Below are 15,898 nucleotides of genomic sequence, written 5' to 3' on the forward strand. Positions count from 1 at the left end.
CCCCCGAGCCAGGGAGCCCCGAGTTCTCTCCTGAGCTCCTCATCTGAGGGTCCCGCTGCCTCCTGGCATGGCCACTGGATGTTTCAGAGGTGGCTCTACACTGTATGCCTGAGCCAGGCTGAGCTCCTGGTCTCCCTGCAGCTCTGACATGCCAGGTGAGGGCCAGCGCCCTCAGTGCCACCCACTACAGCACATGTCACCTTCTGAAGCCCTCTTCTGCCTCCAGAGCCTCTCTCTACCGCCATGACCACCCCCATCCAAACCAACAGCCTGGGCCTCCCCACATTTCCAGACGTCTGCTATCACAAGCCAGTTCCCCACAGCAGCACGCCTGGCTTATTCGGGACACAAATCTGATTATATTTCCAAATGCTTAAAATCCCTTAAAGGCTTAGAACCCACTAATGGCTTCCCAGAGCTTAAAACTAAGGGCCCCACCCTGGTGTGACCCACGGTGAGGTCTGGCTCCCAAACTCTGTTCCGGACAGAGGCACCTGGCTCGCTAAGCCTCAGAACTGCCCACCTTCCAAGCCTGTGATGAGTCCCCCTGAGGAAGGCTGGGAATCCACCCGCCGACTCAGGGTGCAGACAGGCCTTGGGGGCAGGAGCTGGTGAGACCTGGGCAGCTGGGGATTGGTACCCACCCCCTCCTGCCAAAACCCCAGGGATCAGGAAAGCCTTGGGCAGCCTCCAAACACAGAACTGGCTCTGCAGGGTGAGGATGGGTGTGTAGCCTGGCCCCATGCCCAGCTGCACCACCTCCTACACCAGCCAATCTGGGGGTGGAGGGGACTGGGCCAAGGGCCAGGGGGAGAATGAGCTGGCAGTCCCCGAAGGCACCTGGGCGGCAGGAAGGAGGCTCAGACCATGCCATACAATCACAGGCTTCATTGCAGGGTTGGGGTGTCATGGGGATGGGGCGGGGCGTCAGTCTTCCTTCAGACTCCCAAATACAGCAGCCGGTACGCTCTGCTGCTCCAGCCGCACCTCTGGGGGAGGGGGTGACACGGTCACTTTGCAGCTCTCCCTAAAGGGCCCCTGCCCTCACCCCCACCCTGCTGGGCGGCCTGCCCCTCACCGTTGGGCTCCAGGTCCATCTCGTCGTCATCCTCGTCCTCGCCCAGCTCGATCTCCTCCGGGTTGGCTTGCTGGGCCAACTCGGCCAGTTCCTCCCGGGATGCGTCGCTCCTGGGGCGGGCGGGGCCTCAGTGTTCAGCTAGGCCCGGCCACCTCTCCAGCCTCCCCAGTGACCACTGTGCTGAGGAGGGACCAGCTTGCTCCCACCCCTAACCCCTTGTCCTCACCTCACGAACAGGATCTTGTTCTGGGCCCGTGTGGGCTGGTCGTGCTCAGCCTCAGCCGCCAGCTGCTCGGCCCGCTGCTCAAGCAGCTTCATGTCATCCATGCCGCTCTGCCCAGGGGCCAGGTCAGACACTGGTGGGGAAGTCGTGGGTCACACAAAGTGGACTCGCCCTCTCCACACTCAAAACAGATGCTGGATGATCCCCACCTGTTCTTGAGGCTGCAGCCCTCAAGATGTTTCTCAGGCAGGGAGGCAGAATTGAATTTGATGCTCCCAGACCCAGGAGATCAAGCCTGGGTGGAGGCAGGACCCGTGGGTGGGGGACTGTGCTGCTTTAGGGTGGACCCGGCTGGGACAGGGGTAGCCGCAGCTGCTCACCAGTGCCCGCGGCGCTGCCTGACACCTTGAGCATCTGGGAGGCCATGAAGTTGACCTGCGTGTTGTACGTAGCCTGCACGCTGCGGCGAATGCGCAGCATCTCCCGGATGGTGTCCTCATTGCCGTGCCGCACCTCGAAGTCCTTCCATGTTTGCCAGAAGGCCCCGGTTGTCTGTGGGGGCGGGGGGGGGGGGAAGCTGAGGTAGAAACTGACCTGCTCAGCTGCAGCCTCCCCACGCTGGCCCACCTGCCCTAAACCCGTGCCTACCCGGGGGTCACAGATCTGGGAGCAGAAGCTGTAGATGGCCCGGGCGCGGTCAATCTCTCCCAGCTTGCACTCCATGTCCGCAAACCGCAGGCACATCTCCCGGGCGTGCTCATCCGACAGCACCTGGGTGGGGGGCGGGGGATGGGGGCTGCCACAGGGGATCCTTACACACCAGCTGGTCCCCAAGCTTCCAGAATACTCCCTGTCAGCCCACCCACCTCCTAAGGGACCTGCAGGCCCTGCCCCACCCCCCACAGCAGGTACCTCAATGGCCTTCTGGTAGATGCCACGGGTGTGGGTGACTCCGTAGATCTCCGCGGCCCGCTTGATGTAGATGTTGAACATGTCGTACTGCTGGGCAGGCTCCACAGCTTGGGTGGCACGCTCATACACAGCCATGGCATGCCGAGCCAGGCCCCACTCCTCCTCCAGCTGTGCATACAGCAGGTACAGGGCTGTGGCAGGACATGGGGGTCAGAGGGCTATGGCCCAGCCCCCAGCCCCACCCCGAGCTGCCTGGCCCCCCTTACTCTTCGCGTATCTCGGGGGGCAGCCGTCCAGTGCCTGCTCAAAGAGGTCCCGAGCCCGCTCCAGCTTGCGGCCCCCATAGCGGGCAATGAACTTGGTCAGGTAGGTGCTCCAGATATCGGACACGTTGGGCCACTTGAACAGTGAGATGCCACGCTCATACGCCTGCGGAGGGGGGTCACATGTGAGCTTGCAAGGTGAGCCCCCTCTTCTGTCCACCAGGACGCTGCCCATGCCTCCTCCAGTGCGGTGAGGGGCCGCCTCCCTGTCCGCCTGCCTGTGGTCACAGCTCAGCCAGGCGGGCCTGTGTGCTGCCCGTCTCCCCCCATGACCTGCAGAAGCCCAAGGTCAGGGCCTGTCCTCCAGGCAGGGCCAATATGCACACACACTCATGACCTCCCTGTCCTTGCACACGCAGTGCCTGTGTGCAAAACACCCCACGCACCGGTGACCTGTCAGCTGAGCAGCCCACACACCAACACCTCCCCTGCCTCTTACACACACAAACGCAGGACTCGGCGCCTGGGATGGGCTGACCTGTGTCCCCTGGAGTTTGTGCCAAAGCCCTAACCCCAGCATCTTAGAATGGGACTATATTTGGATACAGTATTTACAGAAGTAACTAGGTTAAAACGAGGTCATTACAGTGGACCCTACTCTAACACAATGGGTATCCTTGTAAGCGGAGATCTGGACACGTGGAGAGACATCAAAAACAGGCACAGACAGACGAACAGCTGAGGACAAGGTCACAGAGAGAGGCCTCAGGAGGAACCAGCCCTGCTGACGCCTGGACCTCATGGCCTCCAGCCTCCAGAGCCTCAAGGCAGTGCACTGCTGCTGGGTGAGCCCACAGTCCTTTGTCACCGCAGCCTGGGTAGGCTGACATTGCACCCAAAGCACTAAGGTGGGGACACCACCACCTGGGCCCCCAACTGGCCTCCTCACCTTGAAGCTCTCCTCGAAGTACTTGTGCTCCTCCAGGAACATGGCGTAATTGATGACAATCTGGGGTGTGGCAATGCGTAGGTCCAGAATGCGGTCATACACAGCCTTGGTGGACTGCAGGGTGAGGGCAGTGGCAGGTCGGAGCGCATCCCGGGCTGAGATGGTGGCCCCGCCCCTTTCCCAGGTCCCACTGTGTCCTGGAAGCTCACCTGGAAGGTGCCAAGGCTCTCCTCTAGGTCGGCAAGCATGGACCACACCTTCAGGGACTTGTACACACGGTTCTGCACAGGCTCCGAGCCATCGAAGTATTCAGCCCGGCGGGCAGGCAGCGCTGTTGCCTTCTGCAGGAACATGCAGAGGCGGGGCTGGGAGGGTGTGTCCCCACCCCACAGTGGCAGCCCTGCCCCACAGCCCCAGTGGTAAGTACCCGTAGCAGCCGCAAGGCCTGGTCGTAATTCTCGTGCCGGAGCTCCAGCTCACCACACTCGCACCACACGCTGGCCAGGTCGTCTACCTGCTTGAAGCTCACTCTGGTGGCCTTCTCCAGGATGACTCGGGCCTGCGGGAGGGTCAGAGGCCACGCTGAGACCTTGCCTGCCCACCCGAACCTGGGTCCTCTGGACAAGGGCAATCTGCACTCACATCATCCAGCTGCCCGTTTTCCTCATAGAACTTCGCAAACGCTACCCACAGCGTGTGGGGTTTGCCCGTGGCCTTGAAGGGGTCCACCGTCTGCACGGCCTCCGTGTATGTGTTGATGATCTGTGTGTGTGGGGTGGGGGGGGGAGGTATCGCCTGTTCAGCTGGGGCCTGGCAGGTGAGGGTGGGGCAGGCTATGAGGGGCGGGCGTCACTCACCTCCCGGGGGCGGCCCTGGTGCAGGGCCACACGCTTGTGCCACTCATGCACGTGGTGCGGGTTCTGGCGCAGCAGGACACTGTTGAGCAGCAGGGGCCGCCGGCCGATGAGCTGCTCAAAGCGGGCCAGCCGCAGCTCCAGGTCCACATCGTCTAGGGCCCACAGAGGGACCAGGACAGCAAGAAGGCCTCAGTGCACAGCCCCTCCCACCTCCCAGCCCTGGGCCAAGAGCTCTGGCCTTCCAGACCCACCCCACTGTCCACCCTGCACTCCCTCTTGCCGGCTCCAGCCTGAGCTGCCCCAAGGCCAACCTGACCCCAGACTTACCTCCAGCCCCCAACATTCCCCCTGGCCCTCCTTCCCTGCTAACCACTGCCATCCCCCCAGACTGTGTCCAGCTGGAGCCTGAGATGTATGCTCAGTCGGGGCTACTTGGAGAGAGCCCCCTACACTGTCTGCCCAGCATCCCTCCCTGCTGGACAGACAGGCCCAAGTACACCCCTCCACAGCCATCCACAGAGGACTACCCTAGCACCAGCCGCTCACCATCCTCCTCCCGCCCCAGCTCAGAGGCAGTCTCCATCTGAGCTGCAATCATGCTCTCCTCAAACTGGGCGTAGCTGTCGAACACCTGGGTGAAGTCCCGCACGGTCATCACGGTCCGGATGGCCTCCTCATACACATCCCGAGCCTGCAGGTTTGGGGAAGGACAAAGTGCTGGCAGGGAAGAGACACGTGTCTCCTCCAAATGCACAGAGAACCCAGCAGCACAGCCCTTGGCACCCATCCCATGACGGGGCCCTGCAGGGCCTCCCCTGGGGCCCACTCGGCACCATCAGGCTCTGAGCAGCCTCGTTCGGCAGAGCCTGCCTGGAGCCCTTCCCCACCCTGCTGGGGACCTGGGCTGCTCCTCGGTAAACTGATTTCTACACCTCCATTTTTTCTTTTCTCCTTACTTTAGTCCCTCCTATGTCACAACTAACATGTGAGGCGGAGTGCTCACTACAACAGTTACTGTTTCCCTAGGCTCCTTCCAGAGAGATAACGCAACACTGAGCACCAGCTCTGGACCCACTTCTCAGGCCACAACTCACAGCCGCAGTCAGGGGTGCCCGCTGTCGGGCAGCGTGGCTCCAGGGGTGGCCCCGATCTGGAAGAATACTTCCGCCTCGGGCAGCTACTACAACAAATAAGCATGTGATGGAAACTTATCACATACCCTGGAGAAAATTGCTGGAGCTACCGCCAAAGTGACAGCCAGCCAGGAAAACCCTTTAAGTTCCCTTGCATGAACTGTATTAGACAACAAAATTTCGCTTCACTGTACCCTAACTGAGCAACATACGGTTTGCTCTGTTGTCAATACCTCCTGCTGGATAAAACACCTCTGGTGAAACAGAGATAGAAGTGGATAAAATCCGAGTATGAGGCAAATGATTAAATACAGTGGACACCTCATGGTTCTCCACTATCTCAGGGGACTTCCCTCAGGTACCACTTCCTTGTTCACATCTAGTCTTCGATTTGAACTTAACACTTGACTTATTATAGGAATTCTTGCTGTTAGAAACTCTGTTTTGCAGAGCTCAGTGTTTTAAAGACACACTCCGATCATAGTTGCTCAACATTCTGAAATGACCACTGAGGCCCGTGAGACTTCTTAGAGATCAGCCTCAAGAAAGCAGAAAAGTTGTGTGCCTGTAGAGGAGTGTGATGGTGGAGCCTTCCTCTGTCCTGACTTCCTGCTGCTCCAAAGTGTAATCTAAGGCTCCCAGAAAACCCCTTTCCCACCTACATGGGATATGGCACACCAGCAAGGAGCCTGCCCTGTGACCGGGGCTGATAGCGGCCGGACATACTAAAAATGAGCCTGCCCGACCTGGAGGACCAACGATGCCTTTAATAACTGATCAGTACTGCTTTCCAGAAATTGATCAGCAATGCTTTCAAGGGAAGATCTGGGTTAAAAGGGGAGAAATGTCAAAAGTAAAACAAATGGAGCCACTGTAAACCGGCGTTGGAGCTGCCACCCCAGAGGGGCTGCCCGGAACGCCTCACTCCTCAAACCTTTGGAAGGTTAAACTGGGCAGAACGACCTGCACACTGGGCCTGAAGCAACGTGCTTCCTAAACCACTGCCTGCAAAGACAGGAGAGCAGGTGTGATGACTACCAGACTAAAAATTAAGAACGTTCTTTAGAACTAGCGTCACTGTGCTGGCTTGTCCACACCTGTGGATATTCTTCCTTCTACCGACGCAGCTGTCCCTCTTCTTTGCTCATGAAGGCCCCTCGCCTTCATGCCCAGCCAGAGCACTGCTCGGGCTCTTGACTGAGTCAGAGCTTTCAGAACAGCTGTGCTTTTGGACCTGAGACATCTGCTCGCTGCCGCTCACTCCGGCCTTTTATCTTCAGGTTAACAACACTAACACCTTGGGAGTGATCCTTGAGTTGGGCACTCACTCAGCACCTGACTCTCTACAAGTGAAGGTAGGATTGTCACTTTCAATTTTTCAAACAAAGACACCCAGGCTTACAGGGTCCAGGGTCTCACAGCCATGGAGACCCGAGGTCTGGCTGACCCTAGGTAGGCGCTCAGCAAGGTGGACGTGTGCGTGAGCCAAACGTGTGTGCACACCGGCACGTCTGCTAGTGTTTCCTACTCCCTAATGTGCCCACATGTCCTGAGCACCATGCACTGGCAGGAGACCCTACCCCATACTCAGTGTGCCAGCGCACCTTTTCAAAGTGGCCACTGCGAATGTAGTAGTCGGCCAGCGAGCACCAGAGCTTGCCCAGCTGGTCAGTGAAGCGGGTGAGGCCCCCTCGGATGATGGCGTCCACGTTGAGCGACTGCACCTTGTCCGGGTTCTGGGAGATGAGGTCACAGAGCTCGTGCCACAGCTGCAGGCCCAGGAAGGAATCTCAGCCTTGGCTTACAAAGGGATGGGCCCTTCCACCGGCCCCCGTCTCCCCAGAGGCCCACCTGATAGTTGGACTTGCCAGCCTTGGACACGAAGCGCTCATCATTCACCACAGTGGCCAGGCGCTGTGCGGCCTCATCCAGCCGGTCACTGGACTTGAGGTACTCGATGTACTCCTCTGCGCTCTCAGGGCTCAGCTGTGTACCGACCCCCACACCGCAGTCAGTGGGGCTGTAGGGCCACACTGTTGTGCCCACCCCCACCCCCCCACTGGTTCTCAGCCATCTGCCACTGTCCTGGCCCAGAGTCAGCCTCAGCTCCACCCATCTAGCCTAGATGCCCCTGGTCCAGCCTCAGCCACATGGGCATTCTTGGTCCTAGTGGTCCAGCCTCAGCCCTGGCTGGCCCGGCTTAGACACCAGTGGCCACCTACATGGGGCAGGCCCTGACTTCATCACAAGACTGCTCCCCACACAGAGCTGCACTGAGGGCTTCACAATGGATGTCCAAAGGACAAGTCTGAGAAAAGCATGGGAGGACCCTACCCTGTTTACCCCTTGACCTTCCACCCTACCTGGTATATAGCCCTGCCCGGTATACATTCCTGGGGCTATGCTTCCCTCACAGAGACAGTTGTGTTCTGGTTTACGACACGGTTAGCTCGAGTGCATTTGTCTACCCACATGCAGGCAGGGGCTGTCTCGGTTACGGTGCCCCGAACCATTTAAAGAATAAACAAACTGCAGCCCAAAGCCTGCCTGCCTCAAGGAGCCTTTTCCCCATATCCCATGTGCTCGGTGACACCCTGCATGGGACTAGTGTCCCAGTGAGCCAGCGGGGGACTCCTGACCCAGGGAGCTGGCCCACTCGCCTGCCCCAACCACCTCAGCCCCACCACGGGCTCACCTTGAGGAAGCGCCGGTAGCCCCGCACAGCCGTCTCAGGCAGCGGGTGCGAGCGCAGGAAGCGCAGGTACAGGGGCCAAATACGAGAGTGCTGAGTGATGGGCAGTGCCCGGAGGGCACGGTCAAAGGTGCGGCGGGTATGAGTGACGCGGCCCTGGTCCATCAAGAACTGGCAGTAGTCCAGCCACAGGCGTGGCATCTGCAGGCACAAAGAGAGGCGAGGTCTGTGCTGCTGGCACCAAGCACAGCAGGAAGACACCATATGTCCTATGGCCAAGCCAATGTCAGTGGGACCCAGAACCCCATTCCCCGGGACTGAGTCAGCTCGACCTCAAGTGCACAGAGACCACAGGACTCCGACTCCTCTGCTTCCCCCACAGCCCCACTCGGCCCAGGCCGGCCACCCACACCCCACCTTGTGCATGAACACAAAGGCCCTCTCGTGGCAGTTGTTGACGTCTTCGTAGGCAGGGTCGGTGACACAGCGATGCTTCACCTGTGCCCGGCGCGCCTTCAGATAGCGGTACCAGAGCTTGTAGCTGGGGCATGGGGGAAGGGGGCAGACATGGATGGGTCAGCTCTATGGACCCTAGAATCCTTCCCCCTGCCCTATGAGGCAACTGGGAGAAGGGGCCTGGGAGGGGTGACAAGCATCAGCAATGGGGGCATGGACCAGGATGTCAGGGAGGCTGTGCTGATCCTTCATAGGATGTACACTCAGTGATGGAACACACAGCAACCCCCTGAGACCTGCTGGCCAGGTCCGTTATGACTGGACAGGCAGTGCTGGGGCTGGAGCACAAAGGGTAGCTAAGGCAGTCCCCACCTGCAGGGCAGCAGCTTCAGGGCTCGCTCGTACAGCTGATTGAGCCTGGGCTTCGGGGCGCCCTGTTTGAACTCGATGTAGCGGAGCCAGCACTTGACGGAGAACTGGTTCCGCATAATTTCCTCCTCATAGGGGAGGTCTTCTTCATCCTGCCAGGCAGGTGATGGGGAGGACATCTGCCCTCAGAGCCTGAGCACAGCGCCCCCCCCACCACTAGACCTCCCAGCCCTTACCCAGACCCCAGTGCCCTGGCTGGTGTGGCTCAGTGGACGGAGCACTGGCCTGCAAACCAAATGGTCACCAATTTGATTCCCAGTCAGGGCACGTGCCTGGGTTGCAGACCAGGTCCCCAGTGGGGGCCGTGCGAGAGGCAACCACACATTGATGTTTCTCTCCTTTTTCTCCCTCCCTACCCCTCTGTCTAAAATCAAGAAATAAACTCTTAAAAAAAAAAAAAGACAACCTACTGAATGGGAGAAGGTATCTGCAAATGATATACCCAATAATGCCTTAATATCCAATATATATGAGGAACTCATACAAATTAACACCAAACAACCCAAACAATCCAATTAAAAACGTGCAGAGAACCCGAACAGACATTTCTTCAAAGAGGACATACAGATCGTCAACAGACGTGAAAAGATGCCCGACATCACTAACCCTAGGGAAATCAAAACCACAGTGAGGTATCGCAAGCCCTGGCTGGCGTAGCTCAGTGGATTGAGCACGGGCTGAGAACCAAAGTGTCCCAGGTTCGATTCCCAGCCAGGGTACATTCCTGGGTTGCAGGCCATAACCCCCAGCAACCGCACATTGATGTCTGTCTCTCTCTCTCTGTCTGTCTCTCTCTGTCTGTCTGTCTGTCTCTCTCTCTCTCCCCCTCCTTCCTTCCCTCCCTAAAAATAAATAAATAAAATCTTAAAAAAAAAACAAAAAAACAAACCACAGTGAGGTATCGCCTCACACCTGTCAGAATGACCGTCATCAAAACGTCAACAAGCCCTGGCTGGTGTAGCTCAGTGGATTGAGCGCGGGCTGGGAACCAAAGTGTCCCAGGTTCGATTCCCAGCCAGGGTACATTCCTGGGTTGCGGGCCATAACCCCCAGCAACCGCACATTGATGTCTCTCTCCCTCTCTCCCTCTCTCTCTCTGTCCCCCCCTTCCCTCCCTACAAATAAATAAATAAAATCTTTAAAACAAACAAACAAACAAACAAAAAACGTCAACAAGCAACAAGTGCTGGTGAGGATGGGGAGAAAAGGAAACCATTGGACACCCTTGGTGGGACTGTGAAGTGGTACAGCCAATATGCAAAACAGTGTGGAGGTTCCTCAGAAAATTAAAAATAGAACTACCTTACGACCACCTCTGAGTATTTATCTGAATACAAAAACACAAGTTTGAACACATGTATGCACCTGTTTGCAGCAGCATTATTTACAACAGCCACGACATAGAAACAACCTAGGTATCAATCCTAGGTGACTGTATAAAGAAGATGTGGTACATGTATATACAGCTGAATATTATTCAGCAATAAAAGGGAATGAAATCTTGACATTTGCCACAATATGGGAGGACCCAGAGGGTATCTTGCTAAGTGAATAAATCAGAGAAAGAAAGACAAATAGTGAGGTATCTCACCTATGTGTGGAATTTCGAATAACAATATATATGTAAGAACAAAACAGATACTGACCCCTAGGTAGAAAAAACAAGCTTTTGAGTGCCAAAGAGCCGCGGTGTGGTTAGGGAATGGTTTAAAACCGAAAAAGACAGTATGACTTAAGGAAGAAAAAAAGGAACACCCAGCTACCTAGGGATCTCGAGTGATCTGAGTAGGTGCTTTAAAATTTCTTACTGTTTGTCTCGCCTGAAACCCGACAGGGTATTTCAAAGAGTTTACTACTCTATGGTCAGAAATTTGGGCTTGGATCCCCGGAGAGAGGCCAGGCCCCAACACCCTAAAACACCCAGGCCCTGTGTCCCCACGTGGGCCATCCCCAGCCCCACACGGGACTCACAAAGACCAGATCCGGCCGCTCCTGCCGCGAAAGTCGCGCCATGACCACCATTTTCCTGGTTCTCCAGCTACGGCAAAAGTCGCGTTATGATGACAGATCCTCCTAAAGGCCCGCCCCCTGGGCAAGACTCACTTTCTATTGGCTGACCCCGTCCCGAGAGTGCAGGCCCCGCCTATCCTTGACCAGCGACCTGAAGCAGAGAGTAGGAGCCCGAAGATGATGTCATCCAGGGCTTCTCGGCCAATGAGCTTCAGTGGTCGAGTCCCTGGATTCCCAATGAGCTGCTGTCATTTTGGAGGGTTGGCTTTTGGACAGAAGCGGCTGTGTAGCCCGGGAGAAGCGAGATGGGGGTGAAGTTAGAGGTGTTTCGGGTCAGTGGGCACCCGAGCTGGTGGGCAGGGCCTTGTCCCTGGATCTGAGGAGGAGGCTCTGAATAGGGAGGAAGATCCTGAGATTTGAGAAGGCCCTTTAGGGTTGGACGCCCCGAAAAAGGGGTGCCGGGGGAGGGGGGCCTTGGTAGGGCTGGTATGAGGAAGGGCCTCTGGGATGGGTGGTTTGAGGGGGGGCTCTAAGAAGGAAGGTTCCAGACTCTGGGGGGGGGGTGCTGTTGGGTTTAGAATGGGTATGTGTGTGTCACAATAGGACTCCTAGCCTAGGAGAGTAGACTCTGAAAAATGAGGGGTTTGGAGTGCCCCCTGGATCTGACTTTGGGGCCAGGGCAGTGAGATCTCAGAGATGCCTGTGATTGTGTGGGAGCTCTTGTCCTGGGGCCAGGGTGCGTGCGCATGCGTGTGTGTCGTTTGAGAGGGAGTCCCCCAGACGCGGAGGGAGCTCCAGAAATAAGGTCTCTTGGATGATGAGGGCCGGACTCCCCTAATCCTGGGCTTCTTGGAGGGTCCTGTGGAGGCGCTCCCGGGCTGTGCAAGAGCACCCTCTGCTCCAGGCTCTAAGCAGCCTCCGCTTGTCCCCTTCCCGCCTCCTAGATGACGCTCTACCTCACCTTCCCTGTGGCTATGTTCTGGATTGCCAATCAGGCTGAGTGGTTTGAGGACGCCGTTATACAGCGAAAGGTGGGCACCGGGAGGGTTTTCATGGATTCACTGCAGAGGGTGGGGGAGAGCACAGGGCACTGATGCCTGCCTTCCATGAGCTGACCTGCGTAGGTGACTCCTGGCTTGTCTGTGACTTTATCCCTACAGAGGGAGCTGTGGCCACCTGAGGAAGACCAGGTGAGTAACCTACTCTTTCTCCCACCAGAGGGACAGAGGGGCCTAGGTCCCTGTGACCATGACAGGTTTGAATGGAAATACTGCCCTCTGTCATGAGCAGGGATCTGAGGGCAAAGGCACATGTGGTTTCCTCCTTGTCCTCTCCCCAAATGATCAAGCCGATGCCACTTGGACCCTGCTTGTAACTGGCACAGGGCTCCCAGTGTAGACACTAAATTCTGAAGTTGTGGCCTGGGGAAATAGGAGGCAGGATGGTGGGAGAGGGGTCTAGGCTCTGAGGTATGCCCCGCTCCTTCCCCACCACCAGCGCCAACGGCTAGAGGAGTTCAAAGAGAGGCTACGGAAGCAGCGGGAGGAGAAGCTCCTGCGAGATGCTCAGCAGAGCTCGAAATCCTCAAGTGCCTGAGTGCCACCCATGAAACAACATACACTCGGTTCTTTGTTTCCCATGGAAGTGTTTTTATTGTTTGCTTTGGGGAGGGCACAAGTAGGGCACAAGAGGGCCCCAGCCTTCAGGGGGCTTGTGTCTGGGGCTGGGGGCTGCTGTTCCGACGGAAGCTGAGAGCAGATGGGTCCTGAGGGGTGAGGAGGGGTTGGGGGCTGAGGGTCCCAGCTCGTTTCTGCGCTCCGTCCTGTGGATGAAGAGGGGTCAGCCAGAGGGAGGAACCAAAGGCAGTGCTGGCCCAAGGTGACACAAATGTTGGAAGGAGGGTGCAGGTGGGAACCGTTGTCCTGCCTCCCACCATCTGCCCCCACCCCTCCCGAGCTTCTAGGTACCTGAGTTCTCAACACTTATGGTGATATTTGAATGTGAGATGGGGGTCTTGGGGGTCCCACTGGGGTCTTGATTAGAACCCAAGCTGTGTTTGATCACATGTGACACAGACACATGTGAGTGTATGAGCTCATGTGCCCACCCCCCCAAGGTTTGTCTTCCCAAGAGGGTGTTCCTTCTCTCAACTCTTCCTTAAATCCTCAGTTCTGGGGGCGGGAGCCAGGACTTCCAGCCACAGCTCTGACATTAATGTGCCCTCTGCATGACCTTGGGGCCCTCTTGGCCTTGTCTGGGCCTTCATTCTCCTGTCTGAGTTGGGTCTTGGATTGGATAGGGCCTTGTGACTGGGAGGGACACAGGGCAAGCACTCCTACCAGGCACTCATCCCCAGGAGGCACATGAGGGACAGAGATGGGGGTGGGATGCAGGGCCAGGGGGCTCATCATGGCTGGTCTCCCTCAGCTCCAGCAGAGCATCACCTACCTTGGGGCCCACAGGCTGGAAGCCAGGCAGGTTGCTGACTGTCACACGTTGGTCATCCATGCGATGACCCTGGGTGTTGGCCAGCATGTCCATAAGACTGTCCATCTCCGGCACAGGACCACTCTCTGCGTGGTGCAGAAGCAGGTGGGGATGGACATACATGCAGGTTCCAGGGAACACAGCCCAGCTGGAGCCCCCAGCCCACCCCTTCCCCACTCACGTTCTCCAGGAAGCTCACTCATCTCTCCCCTCTGTCCCTTGCCCCTAGACCCACTAGCATCTGTGTCACCAGTTGTCTCTCACTCTCAGACAGACTCTTGCCTACAGGCCCTCCCAGATGGTCACTTGTCCCGTACCCCTACGCCCTGCCCCATTTATGCACCCAGACAACACACCGGCCCTACACACTCCACCATCCACTCACCACTCTTGGAGGCGGTGTCAGGCCCTGCCTGCAGTGGGCAGCGCTGCTCCTCCATTCGGTCGCCCTGCACATGGCTCAGCAGGTTGAAGAAGCCTTCTTGGTCTGGGGAGCCTGCCTGGGAGACAGACATACCTGGTCCAGCTGGCCCCTCAGTTGGGGGACCCCTCACCAGCTCCCACCCTGACTCTGGAGTCTTTCCTCCCCTCCTCCTTGGCTCTCACCATGGTCCCTGCTGATGCACTGCTCTGCAGAGCTGCTGCAAATGAGACACAAGTCTCCTTACCAACCAGAGCCCCCAGGACCCGGCCAGTGGTGCCACTGCACGTGGTACTGCCTCAAGGGAGAGGCTGCTGGCAGCCTGTCGTCCTAGATTGGGGCCTGACTACAGGGCACCAGCCAGGTAGACATCCCAGGGGCTGTCCCCAGATCCCAGCATCCCCCCAGCTCACCAGGACCATCACTGAAAGCACCGACCTCTGCCCTGGGGCTGGGCTGGGCATTCAGACCCTCATGCCCACCAGCACTTTCTTGGGCAGCAAACTGGGTCAGCAGTCCCAGGAGACCCAATTGCTAATGAGGTGCCCTACAAACTAGCTAGTCTTGTCATTCATTGCTCTTGAGGAGTTGGGGGCATGTGGGGGTGGGATCTGCTTACCTTGATGCAGGGAGCTGAGCCCCTGTCTACCCCCTCTTCCTGGTCCATCTTTGTTCCTGCTTCCTGAGCCCAATCCACTTCTCTGCTAGCCTCTGGCCCAGGCCTGTGCCAGGCAAGGCTTTTTAAAAGACAGACGTGGGGACAGTGGATACACAGCCCCAAATCCCCTCTTCATACCGCATCTGCTCCCACCTAAGCTTAAGCCCCATAAAGATGATCCAGATAATCGTATTTGCTGCGAAATGCTGGGGCTGCTGTGGGGGCAGGAAGCAGGGCGGCCTGAGCTGGGACCTTGCTGACCCAGCAGGACTCACTGTGCCCCAAGGACTCTCAGGTGGGGCATAGCAACCAGCCAGAGCTGTGTCCCCACAGTGGGATGGGGGCTTTCTGGGTTCTACTGGGAAAGGACAGGCCAACCGGGCAGCTCGGAGGGGCCTGCCGCCCAGACGCAGGAAGCAGTGCAAGTGTCTCACCTGCCCGACCGACTGGAGGGCAGTTGGACCTGAAGACCCCAGAGGACCCACCAGCAGCCTGGCTCCATCTCTGTCTCTTGGCGAGGTCTGCCCCTCTTCACTGTCCCTGTGTCTGGTTGCCTCCCATAGGCCCCAAAGCAAGGTCCAGGATCTCCTGCCTCCCCAACACCGATGCCAAGTTCAGCTGTCTCTGAGTTGTACCCCAGCCCTGCCTGGGGGCTGGAGGCTACATTCCGGGGAAGGGGGGCAGTAGGAAAACCCGCTGCTCTCCCGCACCCCAGCAGCTATGGCTTCCCTCTGAGTTCTGGGAGTGGATGTCGCTGGAGGGTCCCACCCACACCCCATCCCCTCCCCTCCCCGAGATGCCTTTTTGGAAACTAATTAAAGTTTCTTCCTGGAATAAACAGGCCACACTGTCACCACCCCTGACAGAATGCGAAGCTTGGTCCCCCTTCCCAGGCAGCCCCTTCCTGTCCATGGCTCCAAGTCCTTGATGCCAACAGGATGTCCTGCTCTACCACAGCTGTATTAGTTTCCTGGGGCTGCCTTAATGTGTCACAAATGGGGCATCTGAGGACAGGCATTTATTGTCACACAGTTTTGGAGGACAGACGTCTGAAAGCGTGCCAGCAGGGCTGTGCTCCTGAGACATGCAGGGGAGGGTGCTCCCTTGCCCCTCATGGCTCCTGAGGGTTTGCTGGCAGACCTTGGTGTGCCTTGGCTTGTAGCTACAGCACTTCAGTCTCAGGCTCTGTCACCACATGGCATTCCTCATGTGTCCTTGTCTTCACATGGCTCCACATGGCTGTCATAAGACATGGGCACCAATCATATTGCATTAGGGACCCACCCTCCTGCAGTATGGCCTCCCCTAACCTCATCTGCAAAGACTCTGA

General features: G+C 57.6%; 3 protein-coding genes across 3 annotated transcripts; 1 reads left to right on the forward strand and 2 right to left on the reverse strand.

Moving 5' to 3' along the window:
* Positions 1-873: 873 nt before the first annotated feature.
* On the reverse strand, positions 874-11,014 carry XAB2 (XPA binding protein 2). The gene is made up of 19 exons (XM_028528552.2): positions 10,964-11,014; positions 8,936-9,084; positions 8,525-8,648; positions 8,111-8,308; positions 7,267-7,401; positions 7,020-7,184; positions 4,829-4,973; positions 4,283-4,434; positions 4,068-4,187; positions 3,853-3,984; positions 3,635-3,766; positions 3,426-3,539; positions 2,480-2,642; positions 2,214-2,404; positions 1,950-2,072; positions 1,682-1,853; positions 1,305-1,434; positions 1,079-1,188; positions 874-989 (listed from the first exon to the last, which is right to left on the reverse strand). The coding sequence occupies exons 1-19, from the start codon at positions 11,012-11,014 to the stop codon at positions 928-930; spliced, it is 2,568 nt and encodes an 855-aa protein (XP_028384353.1). The 3' UTR covers positions 874-927.
* A 165-nt stretch (positions 11,015-11,179) lies between these two features.
* On the forward strand, positions 11,180-12,641 carry LOC114509960 (protein PET100 homolog, mitochondrial). Its single transcript, XM_028528590.2, has 4 exons — positions 11,180-11,334; positions 11,947-12,033; positions 12,163-12,192; positions 12,500-12,641. Exons 1-4 carry the CDS (start codon positions 11,308-11,310, stop codon positions 12,596-12,598), a joined length of 243 nt encoding a protein of 80 aa, XP_028384391.1. The 5' UTR covers positions 11,180-11,307; the 3' UTR covers positions 12,599-12,641.
* PCP2 (Purkinje cell protein 2) lies at positions 12,628-14,646 on the reverse strand. Its single transcript, XM_028528588.2, has 4 exons — positions 14,530-14,646; positions 13,875-13,989; positions 13,451-13,575; positions 12,628-12,824 (listed from the first exon to the last, which is right to left on the reverse strand). Exons 1-4 carry the CDS (start codon positions 14,575-14,577, stop codon positions 12,705-12,707), a joined length of 408 nt encoding a protein of 135 aa, XP_028384389.1. The 5' UTR covers positions 14,578-14,646; the 3' UTR covers positions 12,628-12,704.
* Between the last annotated feature and the right edge of the window lie 1,252 nt (positions 14,647-15,898).

Source organism: Phyllostomus discolor, chromosome 13 (assembly GCF_004126475.2).
Source record: "Phyllostomus discolor isolate MPI-MPIP mPhyDis1 chromosome 13, mPhyDis1.pri.v3, whole genome shotgun sequence".
NCBI classification, from domain to species: domain Eukaryota; kingdom Metazoa; phylum Chordata; class Mammalia; order Chiroptera; family Phyllostomidae; genus Phyllostomus; species Phyllostomus discolor.

Coding starts and splice junctions, on each gene's coding strand:
- LOC114509960 (XM_028528590.2), top strand. CDS start 11,308: ATGGGGGTGAAGTTAGAGGTGTTTCGG. Junction 12,034..12,162: donor ACGCCGTTATACAGCGAAAG/GTGGGCACCGGG, acceptor TTATCCCTACAG/AGGGAGCTGTGGCCACCTGA. Junction 12,193..12,499: donor GGCCACCTGAGGAAGACCAG/GTGAGTAACCTA, acceptor CCCCACCACCAG/CGCCAACGGCTAGAGGAGTT.
- PCP2 (XM_028528588.2), bottom strand. CDS start 14,577: ATGGACCAGGAAGAGGGGGTAGACAGGGGCTCAGCTCCCTGCATCAAG. Junction 13,990..14,529: donor GCTCAGCTCCCTGCATCAAG/GTAAGCAGATCC, acceptor TCTGTCTCCCAG/GCAGGCTCCCCAGACCAAGA. Junction 12,825..13,450: donor TCCAGCCTGTGGGCCCCAAG/GTAGGTGATGCT, acceptor CTTCATCCACAG/GACGGAGCGCAGAAACGAGC.
- XAB2 (XM_028528552.2), bottom strand. CDS start 11,014: ATGGTGGTCATGGCGCGACTTTCGCGGCAGGAGCGGCCGGATCTGGTC. Junction 8,649..8,935: donor CTGAAGCTGCTGCCCTGCAG/GTGGGGACTGCC, acceptor CCCATGCCCCAG/CTACAAGCTCTGGTACCGCT. Junction 2,405..2,479: donor CCCCCCGAGATACGCGAAGA/GTAAGGGGGGCC, acceptor GTCCTGCCACAG/CCCTGTACCTGCTGTATGCA.